The sequence below is a fragment of the Salvelinus namaycush genome, chromosome 40 (assembly GCF_016432855.1).
Source record: "Salvelinus namaycush isolate Seneca chromosome 40, SaNama_1.0, whole genome shotgun sequence".
Lineage (NCBI taxonomy): Eukaryota > Metazoa > Chordata > Actinopteri > Salmoniformes > Salmonidae > Salvelinus > Salvelinus namaycush.
Window position 1 is genome coordinate 15,780,203 of NC_052346.1, and position 21,010 is coordinate 15,801,212.

The 21,010-nt window shown below is 45.4% G+C and overlaps 1 protein-coding gene across 1 annotated transcript; it reads left to right on the forward strand.

Moving 5' to 3' along the window:
- Positions 1–1,884: 1,884 nt before the first annotated feature.
- Positions 1,885–8,111, forward strand: LOC120033425 (F-box only protein 36-like). Its single transcript, XM_038979782.1, has 4 exons — positions 1,885–1,986; positions 6,481–6,589; positions 7,044–7,216; positions 7,409–8,111. Exons 1-4 carry the CDS (start codon positions 1,891–1,893, stop codon positions 7,595–7,597), a joined length of 567 nt encoding a protein of 188 aa, XP_038835710.1. The 5' UTR covers positions 1,885–1,890; the 3' UTR covers positions 7,598–8,111.
- The last annotated feature ends 12,899 nt before the right edge of the window (positions 8,112–21,010 follow it).

Sequence of the window (21,010 nt, forward strand, 5' to 3'; positions counted from 1 at the left end):
CTAATGGCTGCTGTGACACGCCACTGAGGTATAATAAGAACAGGGCAGGCCATTGAGGGCTTTCTCATAGAGATAGATAGAGGACTCTAGTGCGCAAAAGTTGTTTTAGCATGGGCAGCGCCATTCAGTACTTTAGACATTTTGAAATAGTCAACTGTGCAAAGCAAAGGATAGAGGGACAAACAGAGGGGACAGGTTTTCGGAATGAAATGCAGCTTTGATTTTGGCTTGTGATTCCTTTTGCTCCAAATGTGTAAATCTCCAATAAAAGTTGTATCAATTAAACATCACAAAAATCAAACAGGGTGGACATTTTGTAGTCTTTGGTGTTTCCCAGCCTCTTATTTCCCCCTCACTTCCCCTCAAACCGTAGAAACCACCCAGATACAGAGTAAAAACGTGTGAAAGGCGGAACAGAGAGTTGTGGTTGAGAGACTGGTTAGGAGAAGTTGAACAGAAGGAGCATGGTGCCTTGACATTATTGTAAACAATGAGTGCTGGGCAATATCACACATTTAAGCTCTGGATTTCTCAGTTTACCCCTAAACCACACACACACACACATCCACTCACACTTTCAATCCTAGACAAACGCATGGCCATTTAATGTACCTTGTAACTCAGCAAAGAGTTGAACTGGCAAACAGGTCCTGAAAACAGTGTTGACACATATGACACCCACTATGACCAGAAGCCTCTTATTTCCCCTCAAACCGTAGAAACGACCCAGATACAGAGTAAAAACGTGTGGAAGGCGGAACAGAGAGTTGTGGTTGAGAGACTGGTTAGGAGAAGTTGAACAGAAGGAGCATGGTGCCTTGACATTATTGTAAACAATGAGTGCTGGGCAATATCACACATTTAAGCTCTGGATTTCTCAGTTTACCCCTAAACCACACACACACACACATCCACTCACACTTTCAATCCTAGACAAACGCATGGCCATTTAATGTACCTTGTAACTCAGCAAAGAGTTGAACTGGCAAACAGGTCCTGAAAACAGTGTTGACACATATGACACCCACTATGACCAGAAGCCTCTTATTTCCCCTCAAACCGTAGAAACGACCCAGATACAGAGTAAAAACGTGTGGAAGGCGGAACAGAAAGACCTGTGGTTGAGGAACTGGTTAGGAGAAGTTGAACAGAAGGAGCATGGTGCCTTGACATTGTTGTAAACAATGAATACTGTTGCCAGGCTACCCAAACTCTCTGCTCCGGCCATACGCCACGCCCATGGATGTAAGTTTATTCTCTGCAATTAGTCTGAATCTGAGTACCTCCCCGACGATTTCTAGAACGCAAACACATTCTAAACACTCTGGTTGGTCCCAGAAACCGATGGGTTGGGGCAAAGCCAGAACACATGTGGGTAAAGTAGTGTTGTGAAAATTTGTCATTGGCTTTGATACTCTGATTGGTTAGAGATGATACAATCACTGACAACTTTGTTTTGTACAGAGACATGACCTTTCATTTTGATGTCACCACTAACGACTTCAACAATGGCAGTCTCAGATTGAAGTATGTAGCGAACATAGAACAGTGGAAGAATTCAGTTTGAGTCGTCAGGAAATGAGTGCTGGGTAATATCACACGTTTACTCTCCATATTTCTCATTCTTCCCCTCAAACACACACACACACACACACAAACACACACACATCTACTCACACTCTCAATCCTAGACAAACCCATGGCTATGTACTTATTGTACCTCGTAACTCAGCTAAGAGTTGAACTGGCAAACATTAGGTCCTGAAAACAGTGTTGGCACACATGACACCCACTCCCACACCCTCCCTGTCTGCCAGCACCTTCACACACACACACACAAAATATCATATGAAAGTTTCTGAGGCTGTGTGTGTTAGTAGTTTAGAGATTATGTCTTCTCTCCTCTCAGAGTGTTTGTATGAGATCAGTCAACAGGCTGCACCTCCCTGTAAGGATTACCACCAACTCACAGTCACCCAGACACAGGTACAGTACAGACAACTACAGACACAGTACAGACACCTACAGGTACAGTACAGACAACTACAGGTACAGAACAGACACCTACAGGTACAGTACAGACAACTACAAGTACAGTACAGACAACTACAGGTACAGTACAGACAACTACAGACACATGTAAAGTGCAGACACCTACAGGTACAGTACAGACACATACAGGAACAGAACAGACAACTACAGGTACAGTACAGACACCTACAGGTACAGTACAGACAACTACAAGTACAGTACAGACAACTACAGGTACAGTACAGACAACTACAAGTACAGTACAGACAACTACAGGTACAGTACAGACAACTACAGACACATGTAAAGTGCAGACAACTACAGGTACAGTACAGACAACTACAGGTACAGAACAGACAACTACAAGTACAGTACAGACAACTACAAGTACAGTACAGACAACTACAAGTACAGTACAGACAACTACAGGTACAGTACAGACAACTACAGACACATGTAAAGTGCAGACAACTACAGGTACAGTACAGACAACTACAGGTACAGAACAGACAACTACAGGTACAGTACAGACAACTACAAGTACAGTACAGACAACTACAGGTACAGTACAGACACCTACAGACACATGTAAAGTGCAGACAACTACAGGTACAGTACAGACAACTGCAGGTACAGAACAGACAACTACAGGTACAGTACAGACAACTACAGGAATGGTACAGACAACTACAGGTACAGTACAGACACCTACAGGTACAGAACAGACAACTACAGGTACAGTACAGACACCTACAGGTACAGTACAGACAACTACAGGTACAGTACAGACAACTACAGACACATGTAAAGTGCAGACAACTACAGGTACAGTACAGACAACTGCAGGTACAGTACAGACAACTACAGGTACAGAACAGACACCTACAGGTACAGTACAGACAACTACAGGTACAGTACAGACAACTACAAGTACAGTACAGACAACTACAAGTACAGTACAGACAACTACAGGTACAGTACAGACAACTACAAGTACAGTACAGACAACTACAGGTACAGTACAGACAACTACAGACACATGTAAAGTGCAGACAACTACAGGTACAGTACAGACAACTACAGGTACAGAACAGACAACTACAAGTACAGTACAGACAACTACAGGTACAGTACAGACAACTACAAGTACAGTACAGACAACTACAGGTACAGTACAGACAACTACAGACACATGTAAAGTGCAGACAACTACAGGTACAGTACAGACAACTACAGGTACAGAACAGACAACTACAGGTACAGTACAGACAACTACAAGTACAGTACAGACAACTACAGGTACAGTACAGACACCTACAGACACATGTAAAGTGCAGACAACTATAGGTACAGTACAGACAACTGCAGGTACAGAACAGACAACTACAGGTACAGTACAGACAACTACAGGAATGGTACAGACAACTACAGGTACAGTACAGACACCTACAGGTACAGAACAGACAACTACAGGTACAGTACAGACACCTACAGGTACAGTACAGACAACTACAGGTACAGTACAGACAACTACAGACACATGTAAAGTGCAGACAACTACAGGTACAGTACAGACAACTGCAGGTACAGTACAGACAACTACAGGAACAGAAAAGACACCTACAGGTACAGTACAGACAACTACAGGTACAGTGCAGACAACTACAGGTACAGTACAGACAACTACAGGTCCAGTACAGACAACTACAGGAATGGTACAGACAACTACAGGTACAGTACAGACAACTACAGGAACAGAAAAGACACCTACAGGTACAGTACAGACAACTACAGGAACAGAAAAGACACCTACAGGTACAGTACAGACAACTACAGGTACAGTACAGACACCTACAGGTACAGTACAGACAACTACAGGAACAGAAAAGACACCTACAGGTACAGTACAGACAACTACAGGAACAGAAAAGACACCTACAGGTACAGTACAGACAACTACAGGAACAGTACAGCCAACTACAGGAACAGTACAGACACCTACAGGTGCAGTACAGACAACTACAGGTACAGTACAGACAAATACAGGTACAGTACAGACAACTACAGGGAAGGTACATGCAACTACAGGTGCAGTACAGACACAAACAGGAACAGACACCTACAGGTACAGTACAGACAACTACAGGTACAGTACAGACAACTACAGGAACAGTAGAGACACCTACAGGTACAGTACAGACAACTACAAGTACAGTACAAACACCTACAGGTACAGTACAGACAACTACAGGTAGAGTACAGACAACTACAGGAACAGTACAGACAACTACAGGTACAGTACAGAGACCTACAGGTACAGTACAGACAACTACAGGTACAGTACAGACAACTACAGACACATGTAAAGTGCAGACAACTACAGGAACAGAACAGACAACTACAGGTACAGTACAGACACCTACAGGAACAGTACATACACCTACAGGTACAAACAACTAAAGGTACAGTACAGAAACCTACAGGGACAGTACAGACAACTACAGGAACAGTACAGACAACTACAGGTACAGTACAGACACCTACATACACAGTACAGACACCTACAGTTACAGCACAGACAACAACAGGAACAGTACAGACACCTACATGTACAGTACAGACACGGGTACAATACAGACAACTACAGGTACAGTACAGACACATACAGATACAGGTACAGTACAGACAACTACAGGTGCAGTACAGACACCTACAGGTACAGTACAGACACATACAGGTAAAGTACAGTACGGACACCTACAGGTACAGTGCAGACACATACAGGAACAGTACAGACAACTACAGGTACAGTACAGACACCTACAGACACAGGTACAGTACAGACACATACAGGAACAGTACAGCCACCTACAGACACAGGCACAGTACAGATAACTACTGGAACAGTACAGACACCTACAGATACAGATAACTACAGGAACAGTACAGACATCTACAGACACAGGTACAGTACAGACACATACAGACACATGTACAGTACATACACATACAGGTACAGTACAGACACCTACAAGTACAGATAACTACTGGAACAGTACAGACACCTACAGATACAGGTACAGTACAGCCATCTACTGGAACAGTACAAACACCTACAGATACAGGTACAGTACAGACACCTACAGACACGGGTACAGTACAGACACATACAGGAACAGTAAAGACAACTACAGATACAGCTACAGTACAGACATCTGCTGGAACAGTACAGACACCTACAGATACAGATAACTACAGGAACAGTACAGACACCTACCGACACAGGTACAGTACAGACACCTACATACACAGGTACAGTACAGACACATACGGGTACAGTACAGACACCCACAGGTACAGTACAGACACCTACAAGTACAGACAACTACAGGAACAGTCCAGACAACTACAGGAACAGTACAGACACCTACAGGAACACTACAGACACCTACAGGTACAGTACAGACACCTACAGGTACAGTGCAGACACATACATGAACATTGCAGACAACTACAGGTACATTACAGACACCTACAGACACAGGTACAGTACAGACACATACAGGAAGAGTAAAGACAACTACAGATACAGGTACAGTACAGACACCTACAGACACAGGTACAGTACAGATAACTACAGGTACAGTACAGACACCTACAGATACAGGTACAGTACAGACACCTACAGACACGGGTACAGTACAGACAACTACTGGAACAGTACAGACACCTACAGACACATGTACAGTACAGACACCTACAGATACAGGTACAGTACAGACAAATACTGGAACAGCACAGACACCTACAGACACATGTACAGTACAGACACCTACAGACACAGGTACAGTACAGATAACTACAGGTACAGTACAGACAACTACTGGAACAGTACAGACACCTACAGACACATGTACAGTACAGACACCTACAGATACAGGTACAGTACAGACAAATACTGGAACAGCACAGACACCTACAGACACATGTACAGTACAGACACCTACAGACACAGGTACAGTACAAACAACTACAGGAACAATATCGACATCTACAGGTATAGTTTAGACACCTACAGGAACAGTACAGACACCTAGCTTAGTCTATTACTCTGGTTTTGGATGTCTTTTAGGTGCGGCATTTAGAAGCTGTTTCATAAAGTATGTCAACCGAGGAGAGCGAGCGAATGCATCCCTGGAAATCTCATCAGCTTTAGGGCTCTGCTACAGATGTGAATCAGTCTCCGGGCTAGACATTTAATGAAATATTTAATGAAGTATAAAAAACGATAAAGAACAAAACTTCACATTTAAATGACACAGTAATGGGGAATAGTCATTTACACAGTCAAGTGAATAGTGTGTTTTGTAACTAGCTATATTTGTACGCTGTGAACTGTTAGGCTATTGTGTATTAACTTGTAATCATGTAGACCTGGTTTGGTCATAGGTGGTTTTCAAGGTGTGGAGAGTGTCCTGTCCTCTACGACACAAGAAACCACAACCTGCAGAAAACAAGAAACCACACACAGACTTCCTACAGGATAGCCACACACAAGGTAGTGTGTGTGTGTGTGTGTGTGTGTGTGTGTGTGTGTGTGTGTGTGTGTGTGTGTGTGTGTGTGTGTGTGTGTGTGTGTGTGTGTGTGTGTGTGTGTGTGTGTGTGTGTGTGTGTGTGTGTGTGTGTGTGTTAGAGATAAAGTGCTATTTTAGGTCACACAAATGCATACCCTCCATAAATAACTATGTCATATAAAACCGAACGATCAAACTGTCAACCACCTGACCATGGTCAAGTCTAGGCATGGAAAGAGAGAGCCTACTCCCACAATATCCTTTTCATAGTCCATAGCAAGAATACACATTCAAATACTTTTATTGTCCAATTCCAAGGATCATATGATTTATTTAGAATAGATGCCAATAAACTATTACTATTTTAAATATTACTATTTTAAATAAAAGGTTATTGAAAGAGGATGTGTGTGTGGGGGGGAGGGGTTCCTTCACAGATCACATAGGGCGAGTGTTTGGTCCACACACTCTGGACTATGTGGTGAACCTGTGCTGGCATCGCTATGACTACCTGGTCCGGCTCCCTGATTGGCTGCTCCTGAACATCCTGTCCTTCCTGGAGTGGGCGGATATTAAGAATATCTCCCAGACCTGCAAGAGGCTCCAACAGGTAGGCTAACCATGATGACATCATTGTAATGATTTATAGTAATAGTTTGAGTTATTATGCTGGTAGTACTTTTTTCAGACTGAAAAATGCTCAACATGTATGAGCTCTCCCCCTCCCTCTGCTGCTCCTCTCCTTTCTCCCTCTCTCCCCTTTTCTCCCCCCTCCCATCCTCCTCTTTCTCCTTCTCCCTAGCTATGCTGCAGTGAGGGCTTTTGGGCGCAGGGGACAGCAGGGGCCAGGTACGGGCAGAGTGAGGTCACTATGGAGGGTGTGAGCCCTACTCTACAGCGCCGTCTGGTGGTGTTTCACAGAAGACAGGTGCTTTACCGTTTGGCCCAGCAGCAGCACAGCAAGAGGAAGAACAGTGTCTGGCACCTGTGAGAGAGTTAGCCTGGTCACGCAGCGCTCTCGTTTCGTTTTACTTCAACAGAATGTGAGCTATCGCACGATCAGGCAGATTTCACCAGAATACATGTGAGAGGGAGAGAGGAGCAAAGTATGTCGGTCGGTCTGTCTGTCTATCTATTAGTCTGTATGTATGTCTCTCTCTCATACTCTTTCAAGATATTTCATTATTATCTATTACATTTCCATGACCTGGAAAATAGTTACGTTAGGCACATAGGGCAGAGTTAGTTTATATAGGTAGTGTAGCTGCCTGTCAGTGTTTTGAATGGCCAGCAGGTGGTAATATTAAGCAGAAATCAGAGAGCCTCATAAACCTCTTTGATTCACTAATAGGTATTTGGTAGCCTGCTGTAGAACGTGTGTGCTCAGCTAGGGGAAGAGGTATTGCTACTCCAAAACCTTTTAATGGTTATAATGATACATAGCTAATGTTGTTTGTGTTTTTGGTCTCAAATGATAGAATAAAGAACATACGGCACAATCACCTATACATTGTGTCTGTGATGAATCAAACATATAGACAGTAGTTCATCAATAGAAGAAACATCTTCTATTCTCCAATGTACTGCAGGCAGATCGGAAGTCCTAATCCAATGCATGTGATTGAATATACTGGTCGCACATCTGAGTGCTCTTGTCTTCTCTACCCACCAGAGGCTAAAGACTATAGTCTTCTCTACCCACCAGAGGCTAAAGACTATAGTCTTCTCTACCCACCAGAGGCTAAAGACTATAGTCTTCTCTACCCACCAGAGGCTAAAGACTATAGTCTTCTCTACCCACCAGAGGCTAAAGACTATAGTCTTCTCTACCCACCAGAGGCTAAAGACTATAGTCTTCTCTACCCACCAGAGGCTAAAGAATATAGTCTTCTCTACCCACCAGAGGCTAAAGAATATAGTCTTCTCTACCCACCAGAGGCTAAAGACTATAGTACTGTAGAGGCTTTCTGCTTGGGCTTTATCATATTAGAGACCCCCCTCTGGTGTGTAGACCCAGCTGTAATACATTTCCATTCTCTGAGTGATGCAGCACACACACACACACACACACACACACACACACACACACACACACACACACACACACACACACACACACACACACACACACACACACACACACACACACACACACACACACACACACACACACCACAGTTCTCTTGGGGCATATTGACTATTGATGGACCACAATGATTGTATAGAGTAAAGCAATCACCACAGTTATCCAAGGTTGAGTTTAGTTGTTCTGTTGCCATGGGGATGTGCCCATCTTTGAATTGTTTTTGGAATGTAATATGTGTTCTTTTCAAAGACTTGAAAATAAGTAAAATGTGTTGTCTGAGAGAAGAGAGAGAGAGAAAGAAAGAGAGAGAGGTAGAGATAATGAGCAAGGAAATGGGGGGAGGGGGATGAGGGTTTTTTTCATATACTAGTGCAATATGTAAGGAGAAGTGTGCCATTTAGGAAGCAGACAGTATCTGAAAGGGCCAGTACAAGCCTGGTTAATCATTGAGAGCTGTTTAATGGTGGCTGACAGGGCAGCCATATGATAGTCCCAGGAGTGGCCTGCCCATTCAGTACTGTGACAAAGATCAATGAATGAGGAGCTCTCTCTCTCACACACTCCAACTGTTCTCTCGCTCTGGTAGAGGGCTGCCGAATTCCATTCTGAAAACTGAGGTAGATGAGGGTGGAATTTCATTGTGAAAAACTAGCCTTCTCTCTCTGGCAAGGAGAGTCGAAGAAAAAATGATTTTCGAATGGAATGCAGAAAGTAGCACGGATTTTACAGCCTGGGTGTAGCCTATGAAATATCCAAAATAAATAATAATAATAAATATATATTTACAGACACACCTACTCATTCAAGGGTTTTTCTTTATTTTTACTATTTTCTACATTGTAGAATAGTGAAGACATCAAAACTATGAAATAACACATATGTAATCATGTAGTAACCAAAAAGGTGTTAAACAAATCAAAATATATTTTATATTTGAAATTCTTCAAAGTAGCCACCCTTTCTTTGCCTTGATGACAACTTTGCACACTCTTGGCATTCTCTCAACCAGCTTCATGAGGTAGTCACGTGAAATGCATTTCAATTAACAGGTGTACCTTGTTAAAAGTTCATTTGTGGAATTTCTATCCTTCTTAATGCGTTTAAGACAATCAGCTGTGTTGTGACAAGGTAGGGGTGATATACAAAAGATAGCCCTATTTGGTAAAAGACCAAGTCCATGTTATGGCAAGAACAGGTCAAATAAGCAAAGAGAAACAACAGTCCATCATTACTTTAAGACATGAAGGTCAGTCAATGTGGAAAATTTTAAGTACTTCGAAAGTTTCTTCAAGTGCAGTTGCAAAAACCGTCAAGCACTGTGATGGAACTGGCTCTCATGAGGACCGCCACAGGAAAGGAAGATCCAGAGTTACCTTTGCTGCAGAGGATAAGTTCCTTAGAGTTACCAGCCTCAGAAATTGCAGCCCAAATAAATGCTTCACAGAGTTCAAGTAACAGACACATCTCAACATCAACTGTTCAGAGGAGACTGCGTGAATCAGGCCTTCATGGTTGAATTGCTGCAAAGAAACCACTACTAAAGGATACCAGTAAGAAGAAGAGACTTGCTTGGGTCAAGAAACACGAGCACTTGACATTAGACCGGTGGAAATCTGTCCTTTGGTCTGATGAGTCCAAATGTAAGATTTTTGGTTGCAACCGCGGTGTCTTTGTGAGACGCAGAGTAGGTGAATGGATGATCTCCGCATGTGTGGTTCCCACCGTGAAGCATGGAGGAGGAGGTGTTATGGTGTGGGGGTGCTTTGCTGGTGACACTGTCTGTGATTTATTTAGAATTTAAGGCACACTTAATCAGCATGCTACCACAGCATTCTGCAGTGATACGCCATCCCATCTGGTTTGCGCTTAGTGGGACATTGACCCAACACACCTCCAGGCTGTGTAAGGGCTATTTGACCAAGAAGGAGAGTGATGGAGTGCTGCATCAGATAACCTGGTCTCCACGATCACCTGACCTCAACCCAATTGAGATGGTTTGGGATGACTTGGACCACAGAGTGAAGGAAAAGCAGCCAACAAGTTCTCAGCATATGTGGGAACTCCTTCAATATTGTTGGAAAAGCATTCCAGGTGAGACTGGTTGAGAGAATGCCAAGAGTGTGCAAAGCTGTCATCAAGGCAAAGGGTGGCTACTTCGAATAACACTTTTTTGGTTACTACATGATTCCATATGTGTTATTTCATGGTTTTGATGTCTTCACTATTATTCTACAATGTAGAAAATAGTCAACATAAAGAAAAACCCTTGAATGAGTAGGTGTGTCCAAACTTTCGACTGGTACTGTATGTATATTCAAAAAATATATATTCAAAACATTTTATATATATATATATAAAATCTGGTTTCTATTAGTTTTTGCTAAAAATAAAATGTATTTTTAACTATACACAAATATCACATTTACATAAGTATTCAGACCCTTTATTCTGTATTTTGTTGAAGCACCTTTGGCAGAAATTACAGCCTCAAGTCTTCTTGGGTATGACACTACAAGCTTGGCTCACCTGTATTTGGGGAGTTTCTCCCAGTCTTCTATGCAGATCCTCTCAAGCTCTGTCAGGTGGGATGGGGGGCGTTGCTGCACAGCTATTTTCAGGTCTCTCCAGACATGGGTTCAAGTCTGGGATCTGGCTGGGCCACTCAAGGACATTCAGAGACTTGTCTTGAAGACCCACCTGTGTTGTCTTGGCTATGTGCTTAGGGTTGTTGTCCTGTTGGAAGGTGAACCTTTGCCCCAGTCTGAGCTCTACAGACTATTCCTTCGACCTCATTGCTTGGCTTTTGCTCTGACATGCACTGTCAACTGTGGGACCTTATATAGACAGGTGTGTGCCTTTCCAAATCATGTCCAATCAATTGAATTTACCACAGGTGGACTACAATCAAGTTGTAGAAACATCTCAAGGATGATCAATGGAGGTATTGTGTGTAGATTTTTTACATTTATTAATCCATTTTAGAATAAGGCTGTAACATAACAAAATGTGGAAAAAGTTAAAGGGGGTGAATACTTTCCCAAGGCACTGTATATCATAACCATATATTTAGAAACACATTTTAAGAAAATGGAAAAGAGTTTTGACTGTGGTGGTTCTATACACACCACAGCCAACCTCCTATGCAATATTTTACCTCTTCTCACCTGCTGCAATGTTCTGAGCTGTTTATTCGTTGTGTAATAGCGCGAAGCGTTGGCCTTGAACACTGAGAAGTGACTAAACAACGGTGTTCAAATAAAGCAGTAGTGCCTTGCATGAATAGAGTTATCACCCGCTCAGTCAACACAGCTCTGGGGTGTCTTGAAATCCACTTTACAAATAACATATAATATTGCTATTATTTAACCTTTCTTGGTGATTCAAGGCTGAGCAATATGGCTCTCTTGTCGAAAGTTAGAATATAAACTAATTATATATTGCAGAACATGCAGGGAAAATGGGAGAATGCGTCACCACTGATATGATGCTGGTCCTGGCGCTGTCCTTTCAGCACCAGATGTCGAGCTGGTGCTATGCGGGTGGAGCAGGTCAGGACCACCGAGAGCGGTTATATGCTGCTCAACGCTGCAGCGCTGCACTTCATTGCATCTGCTGGAAAACACACACACACACACACACACACACACACACACACACACACACACACACACACACACACACACACACACACACACACACACATTACGATTTCTAGCTAGAGAGCACTTATAAATAAACTACAGGATAATTGTTGATCTATTATTTTACATATGGCTCTACAACGCACTGGACGTTTCACCCACCTTGCGTGAGCCTCAGCCTATGTTTCCCCCCAATGGAGAATTCCAATCACGGTTTGGAAGTGACTGGAAAAGACGGGAGAGAGCGAGCCGACCGGTGAAGTGACGATATCTCGAGTCACTTTTACCAAAACTGGGGGAGCGTCTCGTTCGTAGGTGATGATGTGGAAACCACGTGTCTACGTAATGGAAAGCCGATCTCTTGGCTTGAACCCCTCCTCCCTCTCATCTCACCCCCCTTCCTCGCGCCCGCCTATCTCCAGCGCAGGGGTACGGGACCACGCACACACATCCCTACCGGATGCGTTATACTTTTGGGAGAAGGGAGGGCCGTAGTCAGCTTATTTTCATCAACAACGTGAGGAAGAGAGGAAAAGAAGAGGGGGAAAGAGAAAACAGAAACTACCCGGATAGGAGAGCAGCAGCAGTGCATTGGGACTCTATCAGAGAAGCATGGATTATTCATTTTAAAAAGCCTAGGCTTTATTAAATATTCAACACGTTTTTTTTAAAGACGCAGGAACGAAGCGATTGGGGATTGATTCCTGCTGGGATTTACAGTAAAAGCGAGTAGCCTTCACCAATGTGACGACGCGACTTGATTTGGATTCGGGGCTCCAGCGATTGGCTATGCGTTGTTGGTTAGAAAGCTCCGCTGCAGTGTTCGCATAGGGATGGTACCCCTACGGGTTCACTAACGGACCGATCCCATATCCACCCTCACCCCGGGAACGTACGAACTAATATGCAATGGTTTTTTGTCCAGAAATCCCCTGCGTTTCGCCGACTACACGCTAGCTCCGCATGTCTGTCTGCCGCACCGCTCCCCCTGTGCGGCAGATGCGATCTAAAGAGTCTATTTGGGCTTCTGACGCGCCGGCCAGGCGGCAGCAGCAGTACCCGCTGCAGCGATACCGTTAAGGAGCAGGAGCAAGTGGAGGAAACTGCAGCAATCGCCTTCATTCTGAGGTATAACGAAGCGTTTCTGCAGCTAAGCGCCAACGCGAAGGACCCGGGGATTCACCTGTTCTGTTCTATGGTCCAGCTGGTTGGGCCGAGTCGCAGAGCTAAGCCCAACGGGACCTGGCTGTTATGCAAGCGGGGGGAGCGAGTCCCCATGAGGGTGTCTAGGCTGCTGGAGCGCTCCTCGACCAAATCGATGAGGTTTCTTTGGAACATTTACAGCAAAGGATCGCATATGCTGCAGTGTCTTTGTGGGAAGAGTCTCAAGAAAACCAAGAACCCAACTGGTGAGTGAGAGACTGAGAGAGTGAGAGAGAGAGCGAGAGAGAGAGACCCCCCTGTGTGTGTGTGTGTGTGTGTGTGTGTGTGTGTGTGTGTGTGTGTGTGTGTGTGTGTGTGTGTGTGTGTGTGTGTGTGTGTGTGTGTGTGTGTGTGTGTGTGTGTGTGTGTGTGTGTGTGTGTGTGTGTGTATTTCCCCCCCGTGACTGCACTGTTAGGCGCAAGCTTGTGGTTGCTGGTGTGTTGTAGCTGCAATCGCAATTGTGCACCAAGTGAGCGCAGGGGGAGAGGAGGAGAGGGAGAAAGAGGAGGAGGAGAGGAGGGGGTGAATAACTTATTTGCGCAGACCCCACTACTGCTGCCACTGCTGCTGCTGGTGTTGTGTGTGTGTGTGTTTCTGTGTGTGTGTGTGTTGAGCGTGCGCGTGCCAGAAGCGCAGCAGGAAAAAAGCCAACACACAAAAACAAATCCCTCAAACCCAACGACACAGCAACACATAGATTTCAGCTGTAGCGGAACTTTTTCAGGTGATTGTAGGGCCTGTAATGCCAATTCAATTTAGCTGCAGACTGTATCGAGGCTGCGTCTTTTCGCTGTGCTGTGGCTGCCGCTGTTCTCACTCGGGTTTGTTCGGGTTTGTATCACTGCAGTATAGATCACTTCTGCAACACTTCCACGGGCTCAGCTCAGTACTGGCCCAGTCAAACACTGCGGCCCTAAACCTAAACGCAATGTTTCCCCTTTACGCCGATATTAAGAATTCACCAAGGCTGCATACGAATTGGACATCAAGGCTATCTGTTGATGCAGCTCACACACGTTGCCATGACTGTAAATACACACTGAGATATACACGGCATTTTTTTGTTTTGCATAGAGCTTTTGATCTATAAATAACATCATCAGATATTCCAACACAAAGGCCTGTAGCATCTCATGCAAAGCAATGCGACATATGCTGCACCAACAATGGAACATTTAGGCCAACTTTGAATTACACAAGGCCTACCACGTCTTTTCTCACTTCCGCAAATAGGTTATTTTTCTAGTAGGCCTACACTGAAAAAAAATAAGGTTCTTAAATCGTTCTTCCTCAGCTCTTAAAGGGACAGTTCGAGATTTGGCAGTGAAGCCCTTTATCTACTTCCCCAGAGTCAGATTAACTCGTGGAGACCATTTTTATGTCTCTGTGCTGCAGTTTGAAGGAAGTTGCTAACTAGCAATAGCGAAATGTGTTATTCTAGCTGTTCCCATAGACTTCCAGTCATTGCACTAACGCTAGTTAGCATTGGCTCATGAAACTGCCTCTAACTTCCTTCATACTGGATGCATATACATCAAAATTGTATCCACGAGTTCATTTGACTCTGGTGAATAAGATAAAGGGATTCATTGCCAAAATCACAAACTATGCCTTTAAGGTTCCTTGGAGAACTCTTGACGATAAATAGCCTTTGAGTTAAGTGGGGTTTCTTGATGTGGCTTCTACAGTTCTTCAGAATTCTAAAAGGTTCTTGAAATGTACGGAAGCCTCCAGATGTGTCCATGTCACATTCCTGACCTGTTTTCCTTTGTCTTGTATTTATTTTAGTTAGTCAGGGCGTGAGTTGGGTGGGTTTGTCTATGGTTTCTTTTCTATGTTGTGATTTTTGTGTTCGGCCTGGTATGATTCTCAATCAGAGGCAGCTGTTAATCGTTGTCCCTGGTTGAGAATCATACTTAGGCAGCCTGGGTTTCACGTGTGTTTTGTGGGTGTTTGTATTTCGTGTTTGTGTTTTTCACCACACGGTACTGTATCGGTTTTCTGCACTTCGTTTATTTGTTTTGTATTTCAGTGTTCAGTTTTTTCGTTATAATAAATCTTCATCATGAGCACTAACCACTCCGCATATTGGTCCGATCCTTCTCGCCTCTCCTCATCCGAGGAGGAGGAATATGACTACCGTTACAGAAACACCCACCAACAAAGGACCAAGTGGAGTGGAAAAGGGCAGCGACAGCAGCAACAGAAGACACAGGACTCGTGGACTTGGGAAGAGATCCTGGACGGCAAAGGACCCTGGGTTCAGCCAGGGGAATATCGCCGTCCCAAGGCGGAGTTGGAGGCAGCGAAGGCAGAGAGACGCTGGTATGAGGAGGCAGCGCGGCGACGCGGTTGGGAGCCCGAGAGTCAGACCCAAAACTTTCTTGGGGGGGGGGCACACACGGAGTGTGGCAAAGCCGGGTAGGAGACCTGAGCCAACTCCCCGTGCTTACCGTGGAGTGAGAGGGCGTCGTACTGGTCAGACACCGTGTTATGCGGTGGAGCACACGGTGTCCCCAGTACGCGTGCTTAGCCCAGTGCGGGCTATTCCACCTCGCCGCACTGGTAGGGCTAGGTTGGGCATCGAGCCGGGTGTCATGAAGCCGGCCCAACGCATCTGGCCTCCAGTGCGTCTCCTCGGGCCGGCGTACATGGCACCAGCCTTACAAATGGTGTCCCCGGTTCGCCAGCATAGCTCAGTGCGGGCTATTCCACCTCGCCGCACTGGCAGGGCTACGGGGATCATTCAACCTGGTAAGGTTGGGCAGGCTCGGTGCTCAAGAGCGCGTGTCCTCCTTCACGGTCCGGTATACCCGGTGCCACCTCCACGTACCAGTCCTCCGGTGGCAGCCCCCCGCACCAGGCTGTCTCTCCGGGTTCTCTCCCCAGTTGCTCCCACCTGTCCAGCGCTGTCAGAGCATTCCTCTTCTCCAGCGCAGCCAGAGTCTCTCATCTGCCCAGCGCTGTCTGAGCTGCCTGCCTGCACAGCACCGTCAGAGCTGCCCGTCTGTCCCGAGCCGTCAGAGCTGCCCGTCTGTCCCGAGCCGTCAGAGCTGCCCGTCTGTCCCGAGCCGTCAGAGCTGCCCGTCTGTCCCGAGCCGTCAGAGCTGTCCGTCTGTCCCGAGCCGTCAGAGCTGTCCGTCTGTCCCGAGCCGTCAGAGCTGTCCGTCTGTCCCGAGCCGTCAGAGCTGTCCGTCTGTCCCGAGCCGTCAGAGCTGTCCGTCTGTCCCGAGCCGTCAGAGCTCTCCGTCTGTCCCGAGCCATCAGAGCTGCCCGTCTGTCCCGAGCCGTCAGAGCCGTCCGCCAGACAGGAGCAGCCAGAGCCGTCCGCCAGACAGGAGCAGCCAGAGCCGTCCGCCAGACAGGAGCAGCCAGAGCCTTCCGCCAGACAGGAGCAGCCAGAGCCTTCCGCCAGACAGGAGCAGCCAGAGCCTTCCGCCAGACAGGAGCAGCCAGAGCCTTCCGCCAGACAGGAGCAGCCAGAGCCTTCCGCCAGACAGGAGCAGCCAGAGCCTTCAGCCAGCCATGAGCAGCCAGAGCCGTCAGCCAGCCAGGAGCAGCCAGAGCCGTCAGCCAGCCAGGATCCGCCAGAGCCAGCCAGCCAGGATCCGCCAGAGCCAGCCAGCCAGGATCCGCCAGAGCCAGCCAGCCAGGATCCGCCAGAGCCAGCCAGCCAGCCAGGATCCGCCCCTCAGTCCGGAGCTGCCCCTCAGTCCGGAGCTGCCCCTCAGTCCGGTGCTGCCCCTCAGTCCGGTGCTGCCCCTCAGTCCGGAGCTGCCCCTTAGTCCGGTGCTGCGTATATGGAGGGTGGCCATTGGGAGGAGGTCACGGAAGCGGGGATTGACTATGGTGGGGTGGGGACCACGACCAGCGCCAGAGCCGCCACTGTGGACAGACGCCCACCCAGACCCTCCCCTAGAGTTTATGGTGGTGCGCCCGGAGTTCGCACCTTAAGGGGGGGGTTCTGTCACGTTCCTGACCTGTTTTCCTTTGTCTTGTATTTATTTGAGTTGGTCAGGGCGTGAGTTGGGTGGGTTTGTCTATGGTTTATTTTCTATGTTGTGATTTTTGTGTTCGGCCTGGTATGATTCTCAATCAGAGGCAGCTGTCAATCGTTGTCCCTGATTGAGAATCATACTTAGGCAGCCTGGGTTTCACGTGTGTTTTGTGGGTGTTTGTATTTCGTGTTTGTGTTTTTCACCACACGGTACTGTATCGGTTTTCTGCACTTCGTTTATTTGTTTTGTATTTCAGTGTTCAGTTTTTTCGTTATAATAAATCTTCATCATGAGCACTAACCACTCCGCATATTGGTCCGATCCTTCTCGCCTCTCCTCGTCCGAGGAGGAGGAATATGACTACCGTTATAGTCCATTTCCTAGCACACAGCAAATTAGCCAGTGTTAATAGTGTTTATTTTTCAGTGTAACATTTCAAGTGTTGATTCGGAAGGTAAATTAACACTGGATGAGTTAAATTAACACTGGAAGAGTTAAATTAACACTAAGTGGTGAAAAATAATCCCAGTGTTGGTGTTAATAACCAGAGTTGAAACAAAACCGTGCCCATCATTATCATATTTCCCAGCATTCTCTATTGCTGGTAGATTTTTGGTTTCAATATGTGGACCCCAGGAAAAGTAGCTGTTGCTTTAGCACTAAATCAAATCAAATTTTATTTGTCACATACACATGGTTATGTGTATGTAGCCACTAGCTCATTGGGATCCTTATAAAATGCAAAATACTAAATATCTATATTTTTTGCATGTACATTGAAGAGAGAATAAAGTAGACGGCACACGTCAAACGTTTGATTTATGACCTTATGTCCGGATGACGTGTGCATGCCCATATTTGGACATCCGGTCAGGACATCCTGGCGGGAAGTTATCACGTGCTTATGCCCATATATGGGCATCCTGTTCCTGTTCTCACACCTTAGAGTGAGTGTGAATTTATGTATATAATGCATTTATTCCTTTGAAGTTGTCATGATGATTGATGTCTAGGGACCTCTTTGAACTGGGGGGGATGTGTTTGAACATTTCAAAGAGTATGGCCCCCCCACCCCCCCCACCCCCTGTTTTATTGACCTTTATTGATCTATGAAACAGGAATGTCCTGGGGTATTGGGGTTGGCAGACGCATTATAAATAAAGCCCAGAACAAGACATGCAGCCCCAGAACACTAAACAAGATTTGAAAAACTGGACTGGACGGTTTTTCGCAAGGTTGTGTATCCCGAACTGAGACTTATCACCAAGGGGTATAGCTTGTTCACGGGCTACGAGACCCGTTGGGAAGGTGCCCCTGACTCCTCAGGAAGAATATTTCACAGGGTGAAAATACAAAGAAAGAATAGACTTCCATGTGGCTGCGTGGAGTTCTATATCAGCAACGAAGAAACCCGCAACCAAAACATTCGTGATGGTGGCCTGACTGGGGATTTTAGGTTGCGCATGCTTATTCCTTTTAAAAGTTGGGATCTAATGGAATTGAAAATGTTAGAGTTGTTGGACGCTCTTTTTGTACAGAGTCAACAGCGGCAGAGCATTGTTCGTGTAAGGAAGTGCATAATATATACGAATCCTGAGGATTATGATTCAAAGGAGCCCCAAGAAGGTACATCCTCAGAAGGGTCAGCCCCCGAAGAAAACTAAGTACGCGGCTGCGTTAACCACGCCCTGATACCCAAAGGACTGGTTCAACAATAAAAGGAGTGCCCTTAAAGCCTCCAGTTCTTCATTTCATCATATACCATGGATATTCATACAACATACCAGGACTCCGATACGACATGGGGGCCAGACCCTAAGGACTCTATGCCTCACAGCCCAACATTCTACTCCCCCCTGGCAAGACCCACGACACCCCCTACATGTACACAGCCTGAGGATGTGTTTGATGGGGTAGTCAGTACTATTTTTGTGGACACCATCAAGGCCTCTGTAGCCACACTTTTAGACGTGGTGATTTGAGAGTATATAAGAGAAAAATGCATCGGTTGTGAGATCAATCACCCCAGCCAGTGCCGTCATCCGTGCCTATACGACCCCCCAATATACTACTTCTTCTACCATTTTGAGGAGCTGGTGAAAAGACTGTGGTCCTGCAGGTTTATACCATCGCTGGTCAGAGCCTTGGAGTCTATGGGTCTTGTGCCGTCTATTCCCAGAGTTTACGGGGTAACCGAGGCTTTCCTACATGAACTGAAGGAGGCAATCTACATCCACGAGAAACTCAAAGAAATCCGACACACCCTGGTGGACGACAATAAATACCGGGAAGCTGTGGTGGCTGATGTGATGACTTTCTGGCTCAATAAACCCCAAGAGACCGAGTGACATTTTGTTATTTAGATGTAAAGCAATGGGCAACTATATTTATACCATGTTAGAGAGAATAAATACATTTTTTCTTTTGAGAGAACTTACAAATGTTATGCATCAAATTATTGAAAATAAAGTGAGCAATGTATCGCTCTACACAACACACAATGCCTGGGTTAATGTAGAGCGTGTGCTGAAAATGGAACAAATCATGAATCATGTACGACATACGGGCGAGAGTCTACAATGGACGCAACTGATATCCCGTCTTGTGGATGATTCTGAAGAACTAGAAACAACTTTGTCTAAGATTTTACTTTATTTGTTTGAAACACCATTTAGTTGTAACATGTATCATATTTGTTGTTTATATGCTTATATAGCGGATGTGTGTGTTTTAAAAATTCAGCGACACAAGCCTGTAAATCTAAACCAAATATACAGGGTGTTGCATGCTGTGATCGTTGAGAAAACGGGGACATGTATCCTGCAACGAATCCTGAATTGTCTGTATACGTAATACTTGATGTATGCATAAAATAAAAATTCAAAAATGAAAATGAAATGTTGTCGTTATTTGAAAGTGGCTCATTAACGTTATTGTACCTCAGAGAGGCAAGAAGGATGGCGGAGCAGATGTTGAAAAACATTTATTATTCCCCCTCTAACCCTGCGTCTTATGGGGGTAAGGAGCGTTTACAGAGAGCTATAGCTGAAGAAACAGGTAGCCGGTTAAGCGCTGCTAAAGTGAATGAGTGTTTATCAGAGCAGGATGCACATACTCTACATAAACCTGTAAGAAAACAATTTCCAAGAAATATAGTGTTTTCTACTCACCCCTTGTCCCAGTTTCAGGCGGATCTATGTGACATGCAGGCCCTTGCAGATGAAAAAGATGGAAATCGCTACATGCTAACGGTTATAGATATTTTCTCTAAAATAGCATTTGTAAGGGGCTTAAAAAATAAGAGCGGGGCAGAGGTGACCCGGGCCTTTGACTCTATCTTGAAGGAAGGAGGAGCCCCCAAGAAAGTGCAGACTGATGGCGGAAAATAATTTTTTAATAATACTTTTCAGAAACTCATGAAGAAGCACAATATCATACATTTTGCTACAGGCTCGGATTTGAAAGCTTCAGTTGT

Bases quoted from the DNA above. Each gene is read 5' to 3' on its own strand.
- LOC120033425 (XM_038979782.1), top strand. From the start codon at position 1,891: ATGTCTTCTCTCCTCTCAGAGTGTTTGTATGAGATCAGTCAACAGGCT. The intron at 1,987-6,480 runs GTACAGTACAGA...GTTTGGTCATAG, and splicing joins TCACAGTCACCCAGACACAG to GTGGTTTTCAAGGTGTGGAG. The intron at 6,590-7,043 runs GTAGTGTGTGTG...GTTCCTTCACAG, and splicing joins ACAGGATAGCCACACACAAG to ATCACATAGGGCGAGTGTTT.